This window comes from Dendrobates tinctorius, unplaced genomic scaffold (assembly GCF_039654945.1).
Source record: "Dendrobates tinctorius isolate UK_male_01 unplaced genomic scaffold, ASM3965494v1 ptg000028l, whole genome shotgun sequence".
NCBI classification, from domain to species: domain Eukaryota; kingdom Metazoa; phylum Chordata; class Amphibia; order Anura; family Dendrobatidae; genus Dendrobates; species Dendrobates tinctorius.
This window is the reverse complement of record NW_027361696.1, coordinates 72,381,490-72,396,150: the sequence shown is the minus strand read 5'-3', so window position 1 is coordinate 72,396,150 and position 14,661 is coordinate 72,381,490. Positions and strand designations below refer to the sequence as shown.

The window sequence follows — 14,661 nt, the reverse complement described above, 5'->3', positions numbered from 1 at the left end:
TTATTTCTCACTACAATTCCCAACATTTGCACATTGGTTAGACATATGTAACTCAGCTCTTTTAATTAAAAGTTTACAAGCTTCCGTTCAGGTTTTTATGAAGTATTGCATTACTGGCATTGGAACTGTTCTAGCTGGAAAATTGCTTAATTATTTTTTTTTTTTAACTCAGACGGAAGGAAAGGAAATTTTTACTGGTCTCTTTTACCAGTTATTATAGCAGCAATGTCAATATTAAAATTGTAGGTCAATCCTGGCAAAACAAGGTTTCTTTTTTTTTTTCTATAAAAAGATTATTCTTCAGTCCTGCAACAGTTTAATAATGTGATCCATTGGAAATCTACATCTTCTCTGCTCTTAAAACGGTTTTCCATTAGTTTGATATTCATCAACTATCCTTAGTATAGGTCATCAACATCAGATCGGTGGTGATCTGACACCCATCACTCCTACGGTTAGCGGGGGAAATGGCCGGATGTTACCAGTATAAAGGGGCGGACCAGCACAGCTCCATACACTGCTTACTGGCCACTGCCAAGAACTGCAGCTCTGTTCATATTCAGGTAATAACAGCTGATTGTGGGGGTGATGGGTGTCGGATGCTCATTTTGCATGACCTAAAAGGAATTGTCCATCTTGGGTGACTTTTTTCTTTTTGCTTAAATGCATGTATTTGGGGCTAAAAATACTGATTGCAAATAGGTTTCTTTTACCCATTAACGACCAGAGGTATTATTGCTCCCCTTCTTCCCAGAGCCATAATTTTTTTATTTTTTGGTCAAAATGGCCATGTGTGGGCTTGTTTTTTGGGGGACGAGTTGTACTTTTGAACGACACCATTTGTTTTACCAAGTCGTGTACTAGAAAAAGGGACAAAAATTCCAAGTGCGGTGAAACTGCAAAAAAAAAAGTGCAATCCCACACTTTTTTGTTTTATTTTTTTACTGGATTCACTAAATGCTAAAACTGACCTGCCAGTATGATTCTCCAGATCATTACGAGTTCATGGACACCAAACATGTCTAGGTTCTTTTTTATCTACGTGGTGAAAACAAAATTCCAAACAATGTTAAAAAAAAAATAAATTGCGGCATATTCTGAGACCCGTAGCGTCTCCATTTTTTGTGATCTTGAGTTGGGTCAGGGCTTATTTATTTGCGTGCTGAGCTGATGTTTTTATTGATACCATTTTGGTGCAGTTACGATCTTTCGATCGCCCGTTATTGCAATGTTGCGGTGACCTAAAAAACGTAATTCTGGCGTTTTGACTTTTTTTTTTCACTACACTGTTTAGCGATCGGGTTAATCCTTTTTTTTATTGATAGATCAGGTGATTCTGAATGCGGCAATACCAAATATGTGTATGTGTGTTTTTTATTGTTTTAGTTTGAATGGGGAGAAAGGGGGTGATTTGAACTTTTATATTTTTTTTTATTTTTTTATATTTTTTTAAAAAAATTTTTTAGCTTTTCATTTGCTTCAATAGTCTCCATGGGAGACTAGAAGCTGCCATAACCCGACCGGCTCTGTTACATACAGGCGATGATCAGTTCACCTGTATGTAGCTGAATTATTCACTTGCTATGAGCGCCGACCACTGGGTGGCGCTCATAGCAAGCCGGCAGTGACAACCATAGAGGTCTCCAGGAGCCCTCTGGTTGTCATGCCAACCCATCAGTGATCCGCGATCACATGACGGGGTCACAGATGGGTGGATTTCCAGCACGATTGCCGGAAGGGCATGTTTGTCAGTGTTTGACAGCTGCATTTAATGGGTTAACAGCCGTGGGTGGATCGCAGTTCCACTCGCGGCTGTTCTGGGCACATGTCAACTGTTCAAAACACCTGACGTGTCAGGAAAGATGGGGCTCCGGCAGTGAGTAAGGGAGTAAGTAAAAAAAAATAAATTATCTACATACATGGACAACCAATAAGGATGAGTTGTCAATATTAAACGAGTGGATATCCTGTTTCTGGCGCCCATACCCCTTAGAGATCACTGAGCCAAAAGCTCCATAAACATGAATTCCGAGCTCAGATATGCAAGTATTTTTCTTTAAATACTAAATACCAAGCTGCATCGTGCCGAGACTCACCGTTACGTTGTAGGACATAAATGGAGCAGTAGGTTATTTAAAAAAAAAAAACTTATCTTTGTCCATAGCACAAATAGAATAGAAATCCCGTAAAATACAATACGTGGTTGAGTCGACCATAAACGCACAATGATCTGCTTCATCTTTCCATCTGCTCCGGTGAATACATCTTCCATGGATACAAATGAGCCAGGTTTCCATACATTTTCCGATCTTTTATTATTTTATGGCTTCTCTTAGAGCTAATTGTCCTATAACAAACAGATTAAGCGATCCCACACCGATCCAGTTCACTGGTCAATGACTTGCAGGATGTTTGCTGTGTGCTTTATAGAACAATTCCCTGATAAATACCTGCGTATGCGGCTGTCGCATATCAGTTACGTATAGGCTACTTTGGGCATTAATGACTTTATTAAAGAAACATTCAAGCGAGACTTTTAAAGTCCATTTCTGCTTGGATAGAACTGCAGGTTTTACTTTTATGCTTTTTTTTTCCGGACGCTCTGATGTCTTGGTATAATTATCAATCAATTTTAGAACCACTCAGCAGCCATCCATGATCCAGGCTTGGACTGGCTACCAGGAGAACAGGGGAATCCTCCGGTGGGCCGCCACCCTCTTATATGAGCAGTACTTGGCACTATATACTGGAATCACTAAGTACAGACAGAGCCGGCATCTTATATATCTAACAATCTACCCAGATCATTGTTATATCAATTTGTGATTGAGCATAATATCACATTTTCGTGTTGCATTCCTGACTAGGTGCAACAGAGGAGCATACAACTCACAAGATGAGCCAAATTCGTCAAGTGACGTGCATCTCTTAATCCAGAGAGCACTTCATTAAAGGGAATCTGTCAGCAGGTCTTGGCTATGCAATCTGACAGCAGCATGATGAGAGCCTGATTCCAGTGGTGTGTTACTTACTGGGCTGTGTGTTTCTGTTTCAATAAATTCAGTTTTAAATTAGCAGGAGATTATTATCACTATAGGAATAGGTGTCTTGTGCCTCCTGGTCCTACCACACCCTAATGGTAAACACAGAAAGCAGCCAATCAGGGATGTGGGCGGGGTTATACACAGCTCAGCATTCGCAGCAAAGAAAACTGTGATTGTGTCACAACTGCTACACGCAGTGAACTAATTGATACATTGCAGGAATCAGGGTCTCTGTCCCTACATCATTCTGCTGTCAGATTACAGAGCAAAATCTGCTGACAAATTCCTTTTAAGACTAGAGTATAAAATGACAGACTGAATGAATTAACCCCTTAGTGCCCAAACTATGCCAGAACACATATGTCAGCTACCATTTGTGCAGAGATGTAATATGGCTACCATAGAAGAATATTAGTCCTTTTGTGCACTTCCATATGCCTCCGATTATAGAAGGCATATGCAACTCTTTTACTGTCATATTTCATGGCAGACTCCATCAGATGCCATATATATGAAGAAATTCTCCCCTTCTAATGAATGTATTTCTAATGAATGGGGCTGGATAATTCTGCAGTCCCCGGGAGCATCAATTCCAGCAAACCCTAATTACTCAGATCCATTTTGCTAAATCTATGGTAGCGTTATATTACATATGGTAGTACCTCTTTTCCTAATAAACTGCTAAAAAGGTGGGCTCTTTAAAAGATGGACGTCAAATTACGTCATATTTCAGTCGCGAAACAATAGGTTGAATATGAGGGCGCTGTTACATGGAAGTCTATGAGTAAAAAGGTCCTTTAGCAGTGGTGAAAAAAGGTACTGCAAGTGAGACCACTAGTGAAAATGATGACCTCCGCATTAAAAATTAATAGTATATTTTATTAGGTGATAAAATAAACGGGTTACCAATATGGATCATTTACATGGGATAAGTCGTGATAGACGTGTCAATTGTGCAACTTTAAAGAATCCCAAGAATCTGGTACTAAGCTGGGAGCAGTGACTTCATCGCTTTCTACTGGAAAATGTTCAGTATAAGATAACATGCCATGACCCCTGCTGTAGATTAGAGCACTAAATTACTTTTAGTCAAATGTTCCACTTCTGCATTAGGAATATCCTCGATAACCATTATCCTATACATAATGAAGAATTAATTCATTGTGGTTGGGCAGCATTAATTCTTACTAAGGGATTTAAAAAGAATACCCGTTCATTTATTACAAGTCATCTCTAGTGTTAACTAGAAAGAATCGGTATTATTAAAGCCTAATCCACTCAGAAAATGGATTTAGGTGCAGTTAATATGTGGCATGCAGAAGCTGTAATTACACATGGTGCTGGAAACCAGAGGGGGGGCACTTTTATAGATTTTGCATTAGGAGATCCAAGTTTCTCCTCTACATGGAAGCATCTCATGATGCTAGAGAACTTGCCTCCATTGCCACCATCAGTTTGGGGCTGTGCTCTCCGGTTCAGCAGTTGACCCGAGAGAGTAACAGCGCCAGTCTACGAAGAAACCACCTGAGGTAAGTTACACTGCAAGACTATTACTGCTGGTAACCACAAAGCTCTTTGCCTCAACTCTGATGTGTAACCTTCAAGTTTTGTGCCGTAAATCTGATATTCACCTGGCAAACTGTTGTGAACTCATTTTCTGGTCTGCCTCTGGTTTCTGGTGAGGGAACTGTTTGTGCTGACAGAGGAGTTGTGAATTCTCTTTCCGGGCTCCCTCTGGTGGTGGCAGGAGGTAATGAAGCTGATCTAATTAACAGAGACCTGCCACCTGGTAATGAGGATGAGGATTGGACATCTGGAGTCTCAGACTGGATTTAAGACAGCCGACTCCCTATTCCCATGCTGGTGATTTTTTCCTGCCTCCTGAGGTCTTGGTTTGCAGCTTAGTTCCTGTCTTCTCAAGCTAAGTTTTCTCTGCTAATGTTCACATTTGATTTGGTTTTGTCTATTCAGTTTTTGCGTGGTCAGCCAGCCCCGGCTGGTGGTGGGGGGTGTTCTGATGTTTCTCACCTCTTTAGAGAAGATTTTGTTTTTTAAAAACAGCACCATTCCTATTCACTTGGAGTTGAGCTGCAATACCAAACTCTGCCACTGGGCAAGGGTGGTGCTGTGTGTGTAATTTAGGTAGATTTTAATTTCTACAATCTTAAGTGAGGAGCAAGAGTGGTGCTGTTTGTAGAAAATAAAATCTACTTCATTTTAGAAAATAAAATCTACCTACATTAGACAATCTTAAGTTAAAAGCAGATAAAGGGGTGTTTTCTCATCAGAAAAAAAATTGGGTCGAATATGCTAATCACACACTGATCAGAGTGTGATCATAGTGTGATAATATTCTCTTGGAGGAGGAGAAGATGGAGAAAAAAAAATTCTCCATCTCCTCCATTCTGTCAGTCTGTGGAAATCGGACTGCACTCAGATGTCAACCAAGTGCAGTTCGATGGTTTCTGCAGACATATTGATTTGCATGGCCGAGTGCGATCCAAATATCAGATCAAATTTAGGTGCACAGCGTTTTTTTTCAGCGGACTTTCGAAAAAATTGGATACCTGCACAGTCCCATAGAATAATAATGATCTGATGTTTTGTTAGATCGAACTCAGACCAAAAATACGGCACTGTGCCCTTAGGACTTGTGCACATGGTCATATTTTTGGTCCGGGTGCGATCTGACAAATCATCAGACCGTTGTTCTATGAAGCTGTTCACATGTCCGATTTTGTTCTGATAACGACCAGGCACGATTTGCATCTAGTATTCTGATCGCACTTGGCTATGCAAGTCAGTGAGTGCGTGGAAACCATCGGACTGCACTCGGATGACATCGGAGTGCGTTCCGATTTCCACCAACTGACAGAATGGAGAAGATGGAGAATATTTTTTTCTCCACTTTCCCCTCATCCGAGAGAATCGGATCACGCTGTGATCATAATATGATCAAACTCTGATCAGAATGTAACTTGCATAATCCATTTAGATTTTTAAGGTTTTCAGACAGGATTCATTCTCCTTTAAATAAGGAAGAAAGATAAAACATAGCAATAATTAAGATATATATATATTTCTTACATTTTATGATTTAGCTTTTTTTATTTTACCAATTCCTCTAATTCTAAAGTGATGATGAAAATAATAGGAAAAAAAATAATAATAATTACAAAGATTTATAATTTTTCAGAAGCTGAACATCTGCCTTGTCGGAGATGAGATAAATGAACTTGACAGGAATTCTGTTTCCTTAATTGTCGAACACTGCTGTTTTTTGCCTCCCTGCGTGACGTCATCCTCATCATCATCACCATCATCATCATCATCCTGCACATGACCTCCCCTGCAGGTCAGGCAGCATATAAAAGGAGTCACAGGCACAGCAGCAGTCAGGGGGGACAAAGCCTTAGTGAACAGCACTTATTTCTTGGTCTGAACACTCTGCCAGGGAAAGAAAACCCAAAAAGGAGAATTTCTGAAGACAAGACACCCAAGCTAGAAATAAAAAGGTGAGTGGCGCTCATCCAAAATCCACTGAACCCTTTTAATTCAATTCATAACTGAATTCTAAAAAATTGTAATTTTTTTCATCAAGCACATTGGACTCACAGCTTATTACATTAATTGATACAATGTAGTAACAGTTGTTGTAAATATTTGTTCTTTATTTATTTACCATTTGCATCTTTTCCACATTCCACATCTTTTCCCTGGATGTAGAAGAGATGAAATTGCTACTTAAGTCTTAGGAGATACTTTATTTGCTCCTTATTATAATAACCTTATAACTTTGGACATTGAAGTAGGGTTACGTGCAGTCCCATGTAAAAGTTAAGCTTGCCTAATGCCAACGCTATCTGCACTTCACATCTGTAGGCAGGAATTAAAGTTTTACGCTGGACGCTAAACCGTGGGTTACAACAAACAGATGCATGGTGTTCAGTTTCCACTGCCAAGTTGTAAAACACAGGGAGTAAGTCTGCGCCTAATTTCCCCATGGCGGGCAGAGACTTGCAAATTCTATTGGAACGACTTGGGCTTTCTGATGCAATGTAATACAAGGCTTGCAGTGTGCCTGCACTGCTTGTCCCTAAGGCAATAGAATCCTCCCAGCACAGAGAGGAGTTCCTTATCCTTACTACTACTACTTTTAAATCCCAGGTTTAAAATATAGAAAAGTAGCAAGATTTGCCCTAAGATATCACCATTAATGATCCAACCTCCAATTCCGATATCTAAAATGATCCAACGTCCAATTCTTATACCTAAAATGATCCAACCTCCAGTCCTTATACTTAAAATGATCCAACCTCCAGTCCTTATACTTAAAATGATCCAACCTCCAATTTTGATATCTAAAATGATCCAATGTCCAATTCTTATACCTAAAATGATCCAACCTCCAATTCCGATATCTAAAATGATCCAACCTCCAATTCCAATATCTAAAATGATCCAACCTCCAATTCCGATATCTAAAATGATCCAACGTCCAATTCTTATACCTAAAATGATCCAACCTCCAATTCCGATATCTAAAATGATCCAACCTCCAATTCCAATATCTAAAATGATCCAACCTCCAATTCCGATATCTAAAATGATCCAACGTCCAGTTCTTGTATCTAAAATGATCCAACCTCCAATTCCGATATCTAAAATGATCCAACCTCCAATTCCAATATCTAAAATGATCCAACCTCCAATTCCGATATCTAAAATGATCCAACCTCCAATTCCAATAACTAAAATGATCCAACCTCCAGTTCTTGTATCTAAAATGATCCAACCTTCAGTTTTCTAAAGGCACTAAGATAGATATATATATGTGCAAAGTAACTCATACAATATGCAATCTGGCACATTCAGCTCTGCTACATCTAATACTTTTAATACTAATGCAATAGTGATAAGTTGTGCTCCCATGTTGGATAGTAAAATGCATCTTAAAAGGATAGCATGAGTGTAAGCCAAGTCTAGCTATGTACTATCCTTTAGTACATGGCTTATGTAGCAAATTTTTATTTTAGGCTGTCCGTGCTTATAAATAGCCATGCTATATGTTAATTATCTGTAGGGGAGAAGTAAAACTCTGCAATGGTGACAAATACATGTATTAGCAACTAATGCCTGCCAGAATACTATCAATGAGTATTTGGGAAAGGGTCATAATGACACATAGGAAGCCAGTACTGTATGTAATACTCAATGTCTAGTAAGCTGAGATGTGCAGTGCTGTTTGCAGGGACTGCAGCACAGCTTCTCTAATTCTTTGTGCTCCTGCATGTTACTATGACCAGAGAGGAGCAACTGGCCCAAAATCAATCTTTTTGGCTTGTTGTTATAAAATCAATGGAATCTGGCTAAAATTATGGAGTCGAGTTCTGAGATGCCTAATTTGCAATTTTCCGACATATCAAGAGAGAATTTAATTTGCAATTTATCAACATAACGTCACGTCGTGATATCGGGGGGCTCACAATCTAATCTCCCTATTGGAATAGTAAGGATTGTCCATGATTAGAATAAAAAAAAAGAAATTATGCGTTTACAGAAATAGCGCCACTCTACTCTAGTGGTCATACCTGGTATTGCAATTCTGCCAAAGACGCGTACGCTTCTTGGGCTTGTGACTTTCCCTTTTCAGTGAAGCATGCAGGTGTATAGTTGCCGTCAGGCAGGGAGTGTTTCCATTACATTAGTCATTGCTTTTTGCCGCTGCTCTCCCAGAGTCTTGTCATTACTTGATGCTTAAATTAAGGAGCAGACGGATGCTAAACTCTTCTGTGTGACCCAGGTTATTGTGTTATTGTGTATGCCTCAGACTACTTCCTCTATTATATTATGTCCCTTGCTTTTACTATTTTTGCTCTGTCCCAATGCCAAAATATTAGAAAACAATGAGCCCAAAAACATAGTATAAATTTAGCCTATTTAGAGCACATTGTGGGTATTGTGTACTGATCATGTTGTTCTCTTTCCCGCAGTCATGGCTCTTCGTGGATGTCTGATCTTGTTTTTCCTTGTGATGACAATCAATGTGTGTGGCGCTCACTGGTTGGGGAACAGAGACAGGTGAGATTAAAGTCTTTATTAATATCCCATTAATTTATTAATTAGGAATGTCTGTATCAAACCTTGGTGGCTAAGATCTTAAAGGAGGATTTGTCACCAGGTCAAGAATATTCAGTTTTTGCTCTAAGTTGATTCCCATTACTCCCTTGAGTATTCCGTTTTTATTTTCTTTAATCTGCCATACGGTTCCAGAGACGTGGGCTTTTTTATGTGGCAATAATTTTTATGGTCTTTACGGGGGGGCGTGGCTCACAGGGTAGTTATGCAGAGCAGCCTAAAGACACGCCCCAGAGGATCCTGTGAGTCACACATCCCTGGTAAAAGCCATAAAAATGTGAGCAGAATAAACAGGCACGTATCTCTGAAACCATATAGTGGATTTAAACAAACAAAAAAATGGAATACTCAGGCGAGCAACGGGAATAAAATAACACCAAAACCGGGCCACTTCTGACCTGGTAAAATGTCCTCTTTAAAAGTATTAGACTATAAAAAGCATCTCATACACTGTCAGATGGAAGAATACTCAGCCTACCAGAGGATTTGATTTTGAGGGTCCACCTTTCTCCCCCATTAAAGAGCCCCATAGCAGCTGCAAGGTTTGCACTACGAACTATCCTGAAGGAGAAGCCAGGACCCACCAGATGATTCTCCGGCTCTCTGGTGGGACAGTTCGACCCTGATCTCATATGATTATTAGGGTCCCAGAATCCTCACTGATCACTTAAATGTAGGTTCAGTGTCCTCTGCTGGAATGGGGCACTCATGCCTACTGTGCTTTTGATGGTCTACAGGATGAAATGTATAGTGCTTTGCTATGTCCATCAATCCTATAGACAATGAATGGTCCAAAGATGCTCACACACTTTAGACAAGTTAGTTGATAAACCATTACTCCACCACATTGCTCTTACTCATGTATTTTATCAGGTAGAAAGAAATGATTAGACTTGTTTAATCCTAAAATGCTCAAACCTTCTTTGGCATCAGGGGAAAGAAGAGTTGGGACACCTCCATACACATTAGATAGTCCACCAATCCCATCTAAATTGATAAAGTTGGCTTTAAGGGTCACATCCACATTAAGTGAAAGTTGGCTGAACTCATTCATTTTGGTCAACTATCTGGAGGTCTTCCATCTCTGCCCAGACAGCTGATGTTGGATGAGAAAAGGATCATGCAGTTAGCATTTCAATGGTGATCGCTTTGAGATACGGTTGACCTGACCACTCTTGTATATGGAGGAGTCAGCCCGACAGATATCTCATGCTTATGGCCAGCTTTACTCTGACAGTCAAAAGGTGTCCATAGACATAGGATCATTCTCAAGTGGTTTCAAATCGTGACCTTCAACCAAAAGTCTGTACAGCCTAATAAAGATTAGAGTCTTAGTGCACCATTTGGAACTGTTGGGATGTCTATGGCCACCTTAAGGCTAATAGCTTGTATATTATGTTTGTCTCAGAAATGATCAATGTTCCACCTCCCAAAACATTACTTGAGGTCCTTCAGCATCTGGATTTTAGTGTGCCAACACAATTGGCTGGTACGGACCAGTGATCATTAATCATCCTTTATACTCAATAAATATGGGTCAGAGTAAGGGTTAAAGATCAATTATGGTTCTGAAATTAGTAGGAAATGACAGTAGGAGCCCCCCAAAAAACTCATCTTGAAGGTCAAGAGCAGTGATCCCCCAACCTTTCTGCCTTGAGAGCCACATTATGCTTTGAGAGAGGGTCACGAGCCACATTTAGGTCGAAGAGAGCATCGCGAGCCACATCCAGCTCCCACCCACCTCACAATAGTGACACATTTCCCTCATTACTGGTATAACGACAGCCAAAGTTTTTACACAAAGGCAGTGTACCTAGAGCCAGAGATTCCTACATGACCCTCATTCAGTATTCTTGCATCAAGCATCCGCATCACTCTGTCTCATCCAGCTTTAAGCATCTCCTCTTGACACTTCCCATCCTCTGGTCTCCACCTTACCATAATTATTTCCAAAACCCAAAGACCAGAATATGCACAATAAGATCTGCTCTTCTGTACTGGGCTACTCTCAAAATTCACCATCTGGAAAACTGCTCTTCAAAGTTGTTTGCTAGACCTGATGCTAATGCACCAAGCTGGCAGCCAGTCGCGAGCCACATATCATGGGCCCGAGAGCCACATATGGCTCTCAATCCACAGGTTGGGGACCCCTGGTCAAGAGGATGATCTAGGGCAGGGGGCCCCAACCTGTAGCTCGGGAGCCACATGTGGCTCGCGGTCCCATGAATTGTGGCTCGCGACTGTCTGCCAGCTTGGTGCATTAGCTCAAGGCTTAGCAAACAGGTATGAAGAGCACATCTCAAAAATGGTGAATTTTGTGAGTAGCCCTGCACAGAAGATAAGATCTGAATGCATTTTACTGGTCTTAGGGGTTTAGAGATGTTTTAGTTATGGTACGTTGGAGGATGGTAATACCTTTTAGAGGAGGTGCTCAAAGCTGGATGTGACAGTGTGTTGGGAGTCCTTGATGGGAGAATACTGAATGGAGGTATTGTGGGAACCCCTTTATCTCAGTGTACTGCTTTGGAGTGATTTCTGTGGAAAAGCTTTGGTTGTCATTATACCTGTAATGGGGGGGCTTTGGTTGACACTGCTTTGAGGGGGTGGGAACTTGATGTGGCTCACAACCCTCTCTCAGTGCTGAAAGTGGCTCGCGACCAGCTCTCTAAGTTGAATGTGGCTCTCAAGGTCAGAAAGGTTGGGAACCACTGATCTAGGGAAACAATTTTTTTAACAGTCACTTAATAGTATGGCCGATGCTTTTATTGACGTAGATAAGAGAGTTTAGCGAAGCTCTGATTATTATTGTGACTAATGACGTTACTTTTTCTTGTAGGCGAATGCCACCTCCGATAGAATCATTCCTGGAAAAGCTAAAAGACCTTTCAGACCAGAGACAAAAACGAGACGTAGGAGACAGCAACAATGATGTATCTACTGAGGAAGTCACAAAAGAAGATGCAACAACTGGTCAGAATGCCTTAAGGTAAAGGAAGACAAATGTTGTTGGCAAATTAACTTTTCTTTTAGCGGATAGTCTTTATTTGCCGCCTTGGCCATGGTCAATAAAATTTATATTCTTTTTTTTTTTCAAGTTCCTTGTTGCACCTTAGAGAGAAGCGCTACGCCGCACCCAGCAGCAATCGTGGCTGTCATTTAGGAACCTGCCAGATTCAGAATTTAGCCAGCACGCTTTACCGACTTGGGAACAACAACTACAAAGCGGGGTCAAACAGAGACACCAATGACCCCTTAGGATATGGCAGAAGACGCCGATCCTTGCTCCGGGAGAAGGAATTGACTGGCTCATCCGAGACTTTACTAGCCACATAGATAAATCTGCATCTTATTTGCTCACTCCACAAGCCAAAGAAGAAAGTATACTGGTAATTAAAATGACATAGAGAGCTGAATTTCGTGATCTTTAGGTCATACTGTGGAGTAAATCCAAAAGCCAAGCTCGGAGATGTATGCTCCTGGGTGGTCAGGCTGCAGGCGACCTGTCACAGAACCTGAAGATTACGCCAGCATGTAGTGACGCACGTGCTTTATTCTAGACGGAACCAAGATTTGTGCACTGATCCGAGTTTTCATAAAACTATCCCTTCTCCTACCCCTTTCCCTGCATAGAAAACCGAAAAACTACTATCCCCAGGAGCATGCTTTCCAACAATAATAATGTAATGTGCTTTAAAGCTACTGTGTAACTCCGTGTGCCAAGAATAATATTATAAAGTTGTATCTAGAGTGACGTCAATGTCGTTGCTTTGCAATTTTCGCGAATGATACAATGACCAGAGAGCTTTCAGCATGCCTACAGGATGCAGGTGGGGAAAGAAGGGAATTGCTTTGCACTTGTGTACTTTTTTCTTTTTTTTCAAATGATTGCTTGGCAAAAGGAGATAGATGTTTACATCGAGAAGAGAGGTCGATTCCAAAACAAAACATTTCCTCTTTTTTTTTTTCTTTCTACCTCTAGGAAGAAGGACACAAGTCATGACTATTTTTATCTTTGCACTAGATATTAAAACAAAACGGGTATCGGCATGAAATGTAACCATATCCTTCAAGGTCTTAAAGCCCCAGAAAAATACATGTCCACTACAATTACTGTAAACATCAAAGACACTTTGGCTTGAGTGGAATTTCTGAGGAACTATCACAAACCATAAATATGTAATTTATTTAGTCTTTTGCATCTGGTGTAAATGCCACTGTTCTCCTGAATCCGATGTTGTTTTTCTTTTGATACTGCGCCTCTCCGTTCCTGAGATATGGCCCTTTTTTCTCGGCATATAAATCTAGTCCGGTTAGCCAAGAAGGCGTGGTCCTCAACTCTTCTCTGTGGGCAAGTTTATGACGACCACACCCCCTTGGCTACCTAGGGTAGATTTATATACAAGGAAGAAGGGGCCATATCTTGGGAACTGAGAGGTGCAGGAAAAAAAGAAAAACAGGATTGGATTCAGGAGAACAGCAGCATTTACCCCAGATAAAATATTGACATATTATTGGTAAGTGACAGGTCATCATTATATATGATACCACAAGAAATTGACCTTAAGGTTGTCCAGAATTAAGACTTTCTTTTTCTTTTTAGACAAAGCACTGCAATTTTTTTTCTAGCCATGGGTATGATAGCTTAGCTCCATTCACTTGAGTGGGCATGAAATGCAACACCAGACACAGCCTGTGAACAAGGATGCCGCCGTTTTCTCCGATTTTGTGCCAATTCTTTACAGTTATTGCACCACAATGGAGTATGCTAAGTTAACCGAAAATGGTTAACTGAATAAAGAGTAATGATGGTGTCAGAATGATTGGACCAAAGGACCTAATGTATGCTGTAACCCTATGGATCTCAATATGGCGGTCAGGGCCAACTCATAAATCCCCCAGACATATGCCTTGCATTAGACAATTCCTTTAAGACATCGTTCACGTGATGTGAGGACGAGGAGATGTAGTCGGTTAGAGCACTTTGTCGTAGGTTTCACTGTATTACATGAGATATTCCGGTCAGGAAAAAAAATATATATTGTAAACATATCGGAGATGTAAATATATCTATCCACACTCTGCAGATATTTATAGTTTTTACATTTTATTTTCTAAGTATTTTAAATTAATATTTCTAAGTTATGAATGGTTGGGATCGATGATGATTTTATAAACCTAATTATTATTATGTGCTGAATAATGTGTTTGATGTTCACCGATTAAAGGATGTTTATGCAATCCAAGGCGTTGTGTGATGTATGCATAAGTGTTACAAGGGAGGTGCAATATATATGGGTCATGGGTCGAGATGAGCGAATCTATTTGCAGGACCCTTGTCCAGTGGCCGCGTCCATATTCCGTGGCCACTGGACAAACCGCGTCCTTTCTGGCGACATCTGCAGCTCTTCTTTTGATTAGCCGGCCTGGAGTGATGTAATATGGGCAATGATGACATCACGCCAGGCCAGCTAATCAAAAG

The 14,661-nt window shown here is 40.5% G+C and overlaps 1 protein-coding gene across 1 annotated transcript; it reads left to right on the top strand.

Moving 5' to 3' along the window:
- The first annotated feature begins 6,430 nt into the window (after positions 1-6,430).
- LOC141085544 (pro-adrenomedullin-like) lies at positions 6,431-14,425 on the top strand. Its single transcript, XM_073570988.1, has 4 exons — positions 6,431-6,559; positions 9,038-9,125; positions 12,019-12,168; positions 12,278-14,425. The coding sequence occupies exons 2-4, from the start codon at positions 9,040-9,042 to the stop codon at positions 12,513-12,515; spliced, it is 474 nt and encodes a 157-aa protein (XP_073427089.1). The 5' UTR covers positions 6,431-6,559; positions 9,038-9,039; the 3' UTR covers positions 12,516-14,425.
- The last annotated feature ends 236 nt before the right edge of the window (positions 14,426-14,661 follow it).

Bases quoted from the DNA above. Each gene is read 5' to 3' on its own strand.
- LOC141085544 (XM_073570988.1), top strand. From the start codon at position 9,040: ATGGCTCTTCGTGGATGTCTGATCTTGTTTTTCCTTGTGATGACAATC. The intron at 9,126-12,018 runs GTGAGATTAAAG...TTTTTCTTGTAG, and splicing joins TGGTTGGGGAACAGAGACAG to GCGAATGCCACCTCCGATAG. The intron at 12,169-12,277 runs GTAAAGGAAGAC...TTTTTTTTCAAG, and splicing joins ACTGGTCAGAATGCCTTAAG to TTCCTTGTTGCACCTTAGAG.